This window comes from Phoxinus phoxinus (genome assembly GCF_949152265.1).
Source record: "Phoxinus phoxinus genome assembly, chromosome: 16".
Lineage (NCBI taxonomy): Eukaryota > Metazoa > Chordata > Actinopteri > Cypriniformes > Leuciscidae > Phoxinus > Phoxinus phoxinus.
The window spans coordinates 28,653,432-28,666,573 of record NC_136891.1 but is presented as its reverse complement, the minus strand read 5'-3'; the positions used below and the strand labels follow the sequence as shown (position 1 = coordinate 28,666,573).

The 13,142-nt window shown below is 37.0% G+C and overlaps 1 protein-coding gene across 5 annotated transcripts; it reads right to left on the bottom strand.

The window, feature by feature from the left end:
* Positions 1–6,278: 6,278 nt before the first annotated feature.
* sgcb (sarcoglycan, beta (dystrophin-associated glycoprotein)) lies at positions 6,279–11,975 on the bottom strand. Of its 5 annotated transcripts, none has more exons than XM_079584771.1 (7): positions 11,893–11,975; positions 11,678–11,758; positions 10,144–10,353; positions 9,354–9,539; positions 9,062–9,253; positions 8,745–8,876; positions 6,279–8,453 (listed from the first exon to the last, which is right to left on the bottom strand). In XM_079584771.1, the coding sequence occupies exons 2-7, from the start codon at positions 11,690–11,692 to the stop codon at positions 8,247–8,249; spliced, it is 942 nt and encodes a 313-aa protein (XP_079440897.1). In that variant the 5' UTR covers positions 11,693–11,758; positions 11,893–11,975; the 3' UTR covers positions 6,279–8,246. The 5 variants fall into 5 exon arrangements, 4 of the variants coding, with proteins under 4 accessions (XP_079440897.1, XP_079440899.1, XP_079440898.1 ...); XM_079584773.1 differs by having other exon boundaries at positions 11,678–11,741; positions 11,893–11,911; XR_013794454.1 differs by lacking the exon at positions 11,893–11,975 and having other exon boundaries at positions 6,525–7,576; positions 7,736–8,453.
* Positions 11,976–13,142: the final 1,167 nt, after the last annotated feature.

The following is a 13,142-nucleotide window of genomic DNA, read 5'->3' as shown; positions in this document are numbered from 1 at the left end:
GATTGGCATCTGCTAAGGCAACAATTTAAAACCTGATTTTTGGTCTTTGTTACCAAGTCCATTTAGATTTCAAACGATAAGTTTCAAAGCAGACACGTAAGCATTAAAACCTTTCTGAAATTGCTGTAGTGGCTAACAACACTGACAATCACATCCTGGAACAGCATTTCAGAAATTAAATGAAAAGAAATATTAAGCTATTCCCTTAGAATAGCTGGATACAAAATGTTAGACAAAAACCTCAAGAGACCATATTCAAAACGTGTTTGAATTGGCTTTCTGGGGTTCGTTCTTCGTACGTCGCTAACTCACTTAGCTGGATTTGATTGTTGGCGATTTGGCATGATCTTGGATTGTTTGGTTCTTCGACGCTCATCCTGGACTTGCTGTCATAGCAACAGGTGCGCAATCTTAAACCTGCTCGCGAGCAGGCTTATTTCATGTTAACAGGATTAGATCCCGGCTTTATAAGCGGAGGTGATCCGGGAAGTCCTTTAGCGCAGCGCGATAGCGTACTTTTAGAGAGATATAGTTTTTCTCGTGACTCGTGAGTGTCATTTGTATCATTAATTTGTTGTAACAACACATTTAATGTCGGAGTCGGGCTTTAACAACAGCACAAACTGTGTGCATTTCCCTGAGATTCTTTGTGAGTGATACGGTGAACTTGGTAAAAATGTGCTGCCTGTCGTGCCATTCACAAAGTTTACCTCGTGATCAAGCTTTTTTTTCGGGGTTTTTATGGTTTTTCCAGACCCAAGGTTGTAAAGCAGATTTGTTTATTTTTTTTATTTTTTTAATTTTTTGCCAATGCAGGTACATTATATTTTTTAATGAATATCATGCAATCATGACTTAGCCAATAAGTATGATTTACACTAGCCTTTGTGTCAGGCTTCACTAACGTGAATGGTGCCAGAGACTGTACACACGTTCCCATCAAGGCCTCAATGAAGAGGATTTTGTGAACAGTGTAAATGTGCAGGTAAGTTACTATTACAATTCTAAATATATCATATTAGTAATATTATTATATTAAATTTAAAAAAAAGGAATGGAATCAAAAAGTATGCAGTTGACTGACTAAAATGTCTTGGCGGTGTGTGACACTATACCATATCAGTCACATAGTCACATGTAGCACATTATTTGAACATGGAAACGGAAAATATAAATATCAAGCACACTGTATTACATAGGCTACACGTATTCTGAGCCTAACATAACTATATTTTTTTCATTATGTAGGTGATTACAACATGCTTGGAGACACAGGGGCTATACATGCAGGCAGTATTTTATGACCCCATTCCCTGACCCACAACCCGGACGATGGAGCTCTAACCAGGACAAGGGCACAGTTTTAAATTGACCATGGGCAACTAAAGGGAAAATTTCAGTGTCTGAAAAGTCTGAGGGTTGCACCTGACAGGGACTGTGACATTATTGTTACATGTGCCGCGTATTACACATCATTACACATCAGAAAGGAGAGGATCCCTGTGGTGGAGGTGCAGCCTGATGATGACCTCCAGCCTAATGATCTCCAGCCTGATGATGACCTCCACCAGTGCACTTGGACGGACCTAGTAGCAGAGCGGCACGGGACAGAATTGTGGGACACCATTTTTTAAATTCACTAAATGTTTAATAAAAGACAAGACAAATATGCTTAGTTCCTTTTTTATTTCAATTATTCTTTGTAAAGAAAAGCCAGTGATCAAGCCATCTTTTGCCTGCAATAAGAGATATTATGCAAGGTCAGCAATAGTACTCCGTGTGTTCTTTTAGAGAGATATTTTTACATTAGCCTACATGCAGTGTTCACTTTCATACAGTAAAGCAATTTCAGGCTTTAGACCAGCCATTTGGATAATAGGCCTACTTAATTTAATGCAGCAACAAATTATTTTACAGTGTACTAAGATAATTAAAAGCTCATTTACCAGTAATGAAGCTGTTGCTGCTACTGGTCCCTGCCGTGGGTCTAAGGAAGAGATGCCCCCCACAATAGGGTCAATTCACATTCAACCCAAGGGCCAGCCCTTCTGTCGGGGAGTAAGTGACCACCACCTGTTTTTTATTAATTTTTATAGCCTTTTTCTTGGTTGCTGCACATGAACAACACATGCACATCATTTAACGGTGTATTTTTAAAAGAGACCAAGAACAGTATAAGTAGCTTAGTAAAGATTACCATTTTCACTTTTACTTGTTCCAATGTTCTAGTGGGTGGTGGCTCTGACATTACAATGAACAAAGTAATTATGAAATTAAATTAAAATACAAAAATGTATATACTGTAACAAGTGATAGAAACATTTAACATGGTTCCCACTATTGAATTTAATTTGTTTGCTACTATTTGCCAGCCCCATCTCCTGGCTTTTACAGACTTTAATGTGTTCCCTGGCGTTTTCATTAAACATTAAAATTCCGCATAAACTTCGACTAGGCTACTAGCTTTTGCTCTGCTGCGGAGAAAAACTGTGCGTGCTCTTTGGCCACGGTGAGCAGCCAATAGCAGCGTTGCTGATCAATGTTTCTACTATCGATACATATCCCCTTTTAAACCAGCGCATGCACGCGCAATTATCTCAGATAACTCAATCCAGCTATACTAATCATAACCGGCTGGTGTGTTCGAAGAACCCAATTAGCCAGATCATGATTAGGCCGATCATATCATCTTGGATGTCTCATTTGATCTCGGATGTTTTAAGCAACGTACGAAGAACGGGCCCCTGGTCCCTAATTTAATATAAACATTATCTAATATCCCCAGTTAAATGTCCTATGCTTCAGACATTTTAACAAAATAGATAGATTAAGTGTAATACAGCAGGAAGGCTATAGCAAATTATAGTTGTGTTCCAAATGATATACACTATTTACGCTACCGCCTTTATCAATTTTATACGTTTATTTTGCCATCCAGCATGCGCCTGATTTCCCCTACGTGAGGAAAGCTGCGACAGTTGTGCATGAAGTGTTCAACCTAGGCCCTGTCCCAAATGGCACCCTAAACACTCGTAGTATTTCTATGAGTCCACGCTTTCTTGACATAACGCTAACGGCACTTTGGCTGTCGGGGAAAAGTCTGCTTTGGAGCTCGCTTCAGTGCGGGCTCTGCAAGTGCACATCGAGGGCGCATATCGACAAATGGAACACTCTACGATCTCATGGACTTAACAGACTTGCGCACGCGGCAGCCATTGTAAGTCCACAAGGCCGTATCTGTGCGTTCACACCGCCGCCAGCGAGAGCGAATCTGCCAACAACGCCGTAGAAAGATTCGTGGACGCTCTGACGTAGATCGAATGCTAGGTCTTTTTTTTTTTACTTTATTTAAAGGAGCCGCAAAGCAAACAAGCATGTTGATCGTTATTTGCGCAGACTGACTAAGTATGGTATAAGTTAACCTGATGGAATATTTTGATCGATCATGGTAAGAAATTGATCGATGGAAAGAACTTAGCAAACATGTCACTATAATAGTTAACGAAATAAACCAATTAAAAGCCATTTGTGTAATATGGCATTTGTGTTCATGGGTAAGTGCTAATCTAATTTGCATACCCGCTGAAAAACAAGCGTTAGTGCGAAAATGTTGCCTATAAATAGTGTTGCGTGCCACCTTATCAAATTCACATGATCAACCTATCCTCTCTTTGCTTGGTAACTAATGTGACGAACTGCGTCATAGCTCATCATTACCATAAGGTTGACTCTCCTCACCACCAAAGCAATCCGATTGGTTCAAAGCATGTTTTATGGGTAATCGCTTTAGTGCCTGGTTACAAATCAGGTATCATTTATTTATTATACAAGTCGTTTGAACTACGTTAAAACGACCATTAATATATTTGAACTTATATGTTTCATATACTAGTATATAACCGAAGCTATAGATTGTGAAAATAAAAAAATTCTCGTTCTTAGTGCTTTTTTAGTTAGCATGGCATACAGCTATCCGAAATGATTGGAGATAACGTTTCTCACCATCTACAATATTTTTCGATAAAAAACTTTGATAACAAATATGATACAAGCATAATTTTGTTTAATAATTAATTATGACATGACATGCTTGTAATTAAAACAAATTATATTATGCCTTATTGCTTAATAACAATTAACAATGTCGCAAAACATACATAAACATGGTATTTCTTTCACTTTAACTATATAAATAATCAGGATAAAAATAAACTATTTCTACATGAATTAAAGTTTGATTGATTACATTGAATCGCGAGAACAGCTTTAAATCAGGCATACTGGGGCCCTAAACTGGGACCCATTACTTCAGTGGGACTCAACACTTCACCAGACTGGCTCACATTGAAAATGAATGACCTCTGGCCACTTTGACGCTCTCGCCGCCGCCGTCTCGTAAGAGCAAATGTGTGTTATTTGGGACAGGGCCATGCATTATTTTTCGGTTAATTACATTATACATATGTTTTAAGTAAACTTTTCTTTGTGAATACACTACTCGCACTATGTACACTACAAAATGGCGTAGCATAAGTATGCAAAGGCTTTAACACACCTTTGGACAGACTAGAACCCCATGTTAATGTGAAGGTTGGTCAAAATACAAGGTCCTAATAAAATTCACTCTCTGGAATGTTTAGACCATTATTACCCTTTTATAGCCCGTTCTGAGGCACTGGAATGCCAGCGCCCAACCCTTGTGACTAGATGATAGGTGATTTCTTTTCACTTCATCCCGAGGGTGGACTGGTTTAAATGGAATCTTAACATGTCAGAAGAGTGAGTAATCACAACAGATCAAAGTTCCACTCATGATGCAGTCATTTACACCTGGGCGGAGAGTGTGTGGGTTTTATGAATGTCACAGATTAAATAGTACAGAGATACAATTATTTAAGAATTAGTGTCAATGTTTGTAGTAGTTCTCATTATTTAATTATTAAAAATGAATAAATTAATGATTCCTTAAAGGTAAGGATTTAAATGGCATGATTCATTTTAGAATTTATTTTATTGTTTCCATCCACCCATCACATGAATTAACACTAAGGATGGGAATGTCATCATTATAGTAATGTGACCAATTAAGTTGCCTTGATTTCCTTTATAATTTAAATATGTTTAACAATGGAAATATGTCAGGACAATGAAGAGCAGAGATATTTTTTTACAGTATAAATAAATAATGCTGTGTGTATCATATGCATACTCCTGCTGCATGCACGTACCCTTTGGTAGATGTTTTAGATGGTTTCTTTCTGCAGACAGCAACTGAAGGTCAGATGCCCAGGATGTGCACTCCTGTTCTCCACTTGACAGGGTCCTAGTGCCGGACCGGTCTTTCTTCAAAATCAAAGACAGGCTCTCCAGAGCATTACTTCCCACCCAAAGGTGCAGGAGTCCCATCAATTTCACTTGCCCAAAGCTGAGAGGAGCCAGAGAACGCAGGGCATTATTAGATAGGTTCAAGGAAACCGCAGTTGCTGGGATGCGTGTGGGAGTCGTAGTCAGGCCTAAAGAAGAGCAGTTCAGGAGAGGACCTTGCTGGCACAGGCAGGGAACGGGACAGGCAGAGGTGGGGAAGGAGTGTGTCCCCCAGAGGTGGAGAAGCAGCACTGCCACACCAAGCACTGACCTGTATGCTGACATTATAGTCAGCCCTGAAAAATATAAACACAACAAATGATGCATTTAAAATGATGACAGGAAATGGGATACTCACATTTGTATGATACAATATAGAGATAAACAACAACAAAAAAGATATAGGATGAAAGCTGAAAAAATGATCCTTAATGAAATTCATTGCTGCACCAGACTCAATAAAATAAATTATATGTACACACACACACACATACATACACACATAGTCCAAGTCTAAATTATTAAACACCAATCATTTACTAAGCTTAAGGTAAAATTAAAGGAAAAATCACAGAGATTTTACACAAATCACAGAGACACTGTATGACAAGTTGTGTAGTAGGGTTGTTTAAAACTAACCTTTTTAGGGTATCGATTCTCCACTCGGCTCGGACAATCTGACTATTGCCGGATAATTACCAACAAAACACTGAGACTTGACTGAGAAATACTTTGACTTTAACTCCAACTTCCCTGAGATCAAAGTCTGAATAGCATTATGGCACCAGAAACACACACACACAGAACAATCGTCCTGCAATCACTCACTTGCCTGAGTTAATGTCTTACTCAGGTTTGTTCCCTCCCAAGCATTTTTAGGACATTCAAAAAAATGTAATAAAACAAACACTATAAAATTATTTCCTATTTAATAAATAAGAATAAACAGGTGTTTTACATAAATAATGCTGGATTACATATAAATATGGATTTATATTTTAGTGAATTTATTTTTCCACCAGATCATTACTGAAAATTAATAATTAAAAAGTAAATTAAATCCTTAACTCAGTCACTGCATGATATAACCATGCTTAATATTTGTTAGCACTGAGATTGTTCATGTAACAGTACAAACGATCACAATAGACATCTCTTTTCAATCAAAACCTGCTTTTGCATTTATTAACAAAAACATTGCAGTGTGAAAGCATTGATTTTCCCAATCAGAATATTTATGATTTTAAATAAAACCACAGACTTGATCAGATGGTTTCAGACTAATTCATTGCAGGGTTAAAAAGAAAGTCTGACATCTGACAATTAGTCTCTTAAGCACAGAGGATTTTCAGCTTGGACAATACAATAATACTGTATTCAAAAACAACAATAAATACCACACATGTACCCAGACAAACCAGGCCAAGAAGGTTATATTGCACAAAATATCACACTTGGATAACTCAAATATCATAGAAGTTTCCTGTAATTATCTTATCAAAAGATATTAGATGGTACACACCTCTGAACATGTCATTACGCGACAAGTCATTTGTCATTAGTTCATGGCATTCTAAAAAGGGCACTATAATACAAACCTTGAAAATTGATGTATCACTAACCACTGTTTCAGGATCAGGCTTACAGTGTTACTTGCATAAGATGTGGCTGTCCTGATCCTGCTTCAGTAAAGATAGAGATTGTTACAAAGTAACGAAAAGAAAAAAGTTTGTTTGCGCAATAAAAGTAATGACTTTATCCAACAATTAATTTTCTTCCGTGTGAGTCTCCGCGCTGTCCACGTAAGCGTGTGATGCTGACGCAGGATCCCGCCAACACTGAGCCGGCCTTCAGATGTAAAACCCGGACGCACTGCACTGTGTTTACAATGTGAAGAGAAGAAATTGTTGAATAAAGTCCTTATTTTTGCACACAAAAAGTATTCTTGTTGCTTCATAACATTAAGGTTGAATCACTGTAGTCACATGGACTATTTTAACGAAGTCTTTACTACCTTTCTGGGCCTTGAAAGTGGTAATAACGTTGCATTCTACGGGGGTCAGAAAGCTCTCGGATTTAATTTTAAAAGATCTTATTTTGTGTTTGAAATTACATGAGGATAAGTAACTAATGACATAATTTTCATTTTTGGGTGAACTAACCCTTTAAATAATATTGGCCACTTTAATATTTCAAATACATCAAATGGCCACTTCAATATTTAATATTGGCCTCTTCTAAAGCCAAAATGACCATGTAGAACTAGTCTTTCAGACTATACAATACAGAGAATTTATGACATTATTTTAACATTTGTATCAGTCAAACAACATCCCTCTTTTTATGTGGCCATTTGATGGTTATCAATGACCGGAGGGGATTGTAAAAGAGTGTAATAATACTTCTCAGAAAATCACTGGACTCAAATTAGTATGATACAATATATAAAGCACATGCAGTGAAGGTTGAAAGTAGGCAGCTTGTAAATCACTGAGGTAAGCCAATGATAATGCACGGGGAGCTCTCGGCCATAAAAGAAAACGGTACTGTTTGTGCTCGGCCAGATTTATGGTTGTAGGGAGCGATTATCAACATAGAGGTATGTGTGTGAGTGTGTGTTCTTAGACCTCCAATAAACTTGGGTGGGCATGTAGTAGAAACTGCCCTGGTGGGTGGGAGTGTGAGGGCGGATTGTGTGCATTTTTTGTATATTGCATGTGTAAACTAATATTATAGGTGAATTATTGTCCAGTTAAAAAAACAAAAAAACAACAACAGGAAAACCCACATTATCATCTTTTGGCAGTTCAACCGAAATGTCATGTTTCATTTTGAAAACGCTGATGAGCATGTGTATTCCAGTGGTATTCATCTCACTTTCATCAGTGTGCTGCTCCACAGGGATTGTCGGACGTTTGGCAGCCCATGTTAGAGTATTTGACCTGCACTCTGAACAGTGTCCCATCTGCACACATGCAAAGTTTATACCTCTCCAAGCCCTCATTGAAGTACAAGTCTCCCCCCAGAGAGGAGTTTGGTATACGCGAAGGACTGAACATCACTGAGCCATTTAGAATAATGCTGTTCTCCTGGAAACAAAAGAGAAAAAACATTCATACAACTCGTATGTCAAGATTCATATTTATAATACTTTTCAAAAGTGTGGGGTCAGTAAGCAGCTCAACTTTTTTCAACATTAATAACAATAAGAAATGTTTCTTGAGCACCAAATCATCTCTGAAGGATCATGTGACACTGAAGACTGGAGAGTAATGATGCTGAACACTCTACTTTGCCATCACAGGAATAAATTACATTAAAAAAAATATTAAAATAGACAACGGTTATTTTCAATTGAAATGCCATTTTACAATATTTACCGCTTTCAGCTCGATGTCCCCACCCATGCTGAACTCCACAGTTTTGCCCATGATGTAAACTCCCTCGTTGCCACGAATAATGGCCTTACCATCTCCTTTGATAGTGAGGTCAGATGATGCATTGCTGGTGATCTGCAAAATATGGCACTGAGTTACTGTACAAACACACCTCTAAGACGATCATCAATCTCATATCAAGGCTTTAATATTTGTCCTGTGTCGTCTGCAGTGTGATTAGGTACATCTACTTGTTTCAAATGAACTCAATTATTCAGGTTTCACAAGCCAGGACTAGGAGTATGAGTACAGTTGCTTACTCTCTCAGTAGAAGCTTTCTTCACATTGAGAATCTTGACCTCTTTGGGCAGGTGGAACTCATGGTTGTCAAAATCAGTGCTAAAGAACGTCGTCTGAGTGCGGGGGTCAGTGAAGGAGATGCCCAAGTCGCTGACAATAGACGTTTTATCTTCCTCCACGCTCAGCTTAGTGTTGCCTTGCTGGAACACCACCTGTAACATGCAGAAAACCCCTAAATTAATACACATTCTCATATAAACACTCAGAGAATACTGATTTGCCCAGAGAAAGTCAGATACTATGCTGACTGACTGGGTTATTGTTGCCAGTAATGACGAGGTCCTGGTCCTTCCTGCCGCCCACTGTGCTCTTGTGCAGCGGGTGAACCACACCCATATCGGCCTTCTGTTTGAAGCGTAGCAGGCCGCTCTCGTGAAACTCCATACTTTCACAACCTCCCGGACCTATCCGTATAACTGTCCATATCACGAGAGTTATCTATAAAAGACAGACAGTGATAATGTATGAGTGTCTCTCTATTCAAGTTAGTAGTAGAGATGTGACTGAAGTGGTTTTGAAAGAAGTCACAAAGTGACTCACAAGGCCGCATTTATTCAAAACTGAGAATTTTTAGATTGTGGAATATTATTACAATTTAAAATAGCTGAATTTTCTGAATCATTACTCATCAGTCTTCAGTGTCACATGATCCTTCAGAAATCATTTTAATATGCTGATTTGGTGCTCAAGAAACATTTCTTATTAATAATGTTCCAATCAATGAATTAGGTGCTGAGACCCATGTATGTTAACTTTAACTTTATCTCCTGTTTACAATAAAATATTTTTAGAGTGCAGACCTTTTTTGCATTTTTTATCATCAATGTTGAAAACAGTTGTGCTGCTTAAAATTTTAGTGGAAACTGTGACACATTTCCCCCCTGAATTCTTTGATGATTAGAAAGTTCAAAACAGCATTTATTTGAAATACAAATTTTGTACATAAATGTCTTTACTGTCACAATTTATTGCTAAAAATAAATAAATATCAAATATATAAATTAATAATATCACAGGCACAACAAACAAGAGATAAACTCACAATGAGATTAATGAGCGCAAGCAGAAAGAGAAGGATAACTATGCCAATGGCAATGATGCCCTTGCGACCCCTCAGTCCTGTCTTGTGGAGTCGCTCCTCTTCAATTGGAACATATCCGGCCTTAAAATTACTGTTGTGCTCTTTATTAGCTGATCTGCGCTCGATAGCCTTCTCCCTCATAGATTTCTTCACTGGGGCATTTGAGATTTCCTGTGGATATAAGGAAAAAAGGATGACTAGATGGTACAATTATTGCATGTTACTGCACATTTAATAGACAATCTATTACTGCTACAAGTGTGGTCTGCCATTAAATTTCACACCAACAAGAACCCCTTCAATATTCAGCTTTACTTACATAGATTGTAAACGAGATATTTTCTAGGCTTCTGCTGTCAGGGCTGCTGAGTTTGGGTGTAAACATTTTTATAATAGAACCCAAAATACTTAAGCCTCACTTAAAATGTATCTAGCCTAATGCATCTAAAAAAAACTTTTCCAATTACTTTCAAACAACTGGTTAAGGCACATTTTTAGTGGATTCGAGTTCACACAGGTGTCCTAGCAGAATAGTCAATAGTGTAGTTCATCATATTAACTATATTAACATGTTCACTAATGTTTAACAGCCACAAAGTATCAAAATACTTTTTCATCTTAATTTGAACACTATACCTATTACATAACATTATATTATACATCTTGTTATTTTATATAATAACATTATATCTATTTTTATCATTTTAAATCTAACAAATGTATTTTTGTTATTCAACATAAATATAATTTCAGTTTAATATTGTATTATTTGGACTGGTAAAATGGTTTTATTGCGAAAATACCACTGTATAATATAGTGAAATATTTAAGCAAATATATATTTCAATCTTCCCTTTTGAACTATTTAGGATACATTATTTTTAATAGCACACTAAATAGTGACAACTGATTTCAAATTCATGTGAGTTACTTATGTGGTGGTCTGATTTGGGAATATGCTAATCATTACATTGCCTAAGTTACATTGAATAATACTGAACTGAAGATATTACGAAGTGGCATATGATTCTGCAATCTTCTTTTAGAATGAATTAACAATAAACAATTTTATGCTATATACAGTGCGATAGCTAAATAAGAGACCAATGTTGCAGTCTCAGGAATGCAGTATGAGTTGGTCTGTCTACATGCAGGCTATGCCTAAAAATAAATGACACACACCCCCGTTCCTCGGTAATAAATTAGAGCGTATGTATTTAGACAGAAAAAGGTTTTACTTTAAAGCTCCAAAGTATCATTATTCGGTATAACAAGAGCAAACTTAGAAGCAAATGTAACCCTGCAATTAAGAGTAAATTTTTCCATAAAAGATCCGGACATAAATTGCGCAGATAATCGTAACCCATTCACATAAGTTACATCGCTATTGACATCGTTTGAGGTTTGAAGTTAATATACACGACTCGTGTTAACGCCGAAAATCGCTCGAAAAGCATCACGGAGAAAACATTTACATTTCACATTGAAAACAGACCTGCTCCGACGCCATGTTGACCCTCCCTCTCAGAACACTGACTGCATTGACAGCTTCACACAGCCTGAGGAGGAGAAACCACTGCGAGAGAACCGTTATCCAAACAATAACCACAAATAGCCACACTTTCACGTGGACTATACACTTCAAACATGTCTATCCTGAAAATTTTAATTCCAGAAATACAGACCAAGTTTGAAGAAGGAATTACTTACTTTTAAGGGAGTACGAACTGATATGTTAGATGGTTTGTTCCTCCGCTATAAAGAGCCAGTTGTGAATCACCGACTCGCCGTATAAGGAAAGTACAAATAAAGACGTTCAATGTTAACGCTAGAGATAGCCTGTTATTATAACTTTTCTAGTATGTTTTTACTTTTATTTATTTTTCCAACTTTTCCCAGTTTAAAAAAATTATCAGAAAAATAAATAAATACAGTAAACATTTTAAAGTGAAAATTATAAAAAACAATGGGGGGGGGGGGGGGGGGCATGTAAAGTGGACAACTCTTTGTTAAACGTGTAATTTAGATACCTAGATGTTTTTTTCTTTCCTTTATTAGCATACTCTCGTTAACTTTAAGGTTCAGCTATAATATTTCAATTTGAATACAGTTGATATAATGTGTTGCATATACAAATAAAAATTTTGAGATCACTCCAGACAAAACTATTTTCAGGTCAAGTGGCCCATCCCTGATTTATCATTTTGGTCCTCTCATCATTTCTTCACTCCATTGCCTTGTCTTATTTTCTGCTCTTTCTTTCCTTTCTTCCATCTCTGACTCATAATGCTGATTTCTGTTTTCTAAAATAAGTAGATTATGCATGATAAATAACCAGTGAATGTCAATTTATTTAATGAATTTGAGTGTAATTACTGAAGGTTAAAGGTTGCCCACTTTACCTTAATCTCACTGGCCCACTTTATCTATACTTGCAGCCAAAGTGGACCAGCAATATTTGAACAACTACAAAAACAACAAACAGATTTTTAAACATTTAATCTTTGCATTTTATTTCCTGTTAACTGAAGTAACAAACAAAACAGAACACTGTCATAATAATATTTTGTTTACATTTGGTGTACAACCTAATTGGCTGGTTTCACAGACAAGGTTTAGGCTTAAACCTACATGCAGACTAAAATGCATGTTTGAGCTGTTTTAACCGAAAGCAACAATGGCACTGTCATTGTCTCAAGATATACACCAGTAATGTTTTTTTTTTTATATGGCACATTTATAAAAGCTAGTGTCCTAATTGAACTAAGACCTATAATCCTTCCCACCATGGGAGTCCTTTGAGGTGTGGCCACACCCACCAGTGTCATATTGCATCAACCAAAACTATTTTATCATTTAAAGAAATACTATCTCTTTAATTAAAGGTCATTGTCATGCTCTGAAAGTGTAAACCCACTGAGCACAACAATCAAACTTAAACTGCATTCGCCCTATATGCA

Coding starts and splice junctions, on each gene's coding strand:
- sgcb (XM_079584771.1), bottom strand. Junction 9,540..10,143: donor TTGCGCTCATTAATCTCATT/GTGAGTTTATCT, acceptor TGTCTTTTATAG/ATAACTCTCGTGATATGGAC. Junction 8,877..9,061: donor AGAAAGCTTCTACTGAGAGA/GTAAGCAACTGT, acceptor CATATTTTGCAG/ATCACCAGCAATGCATCATC.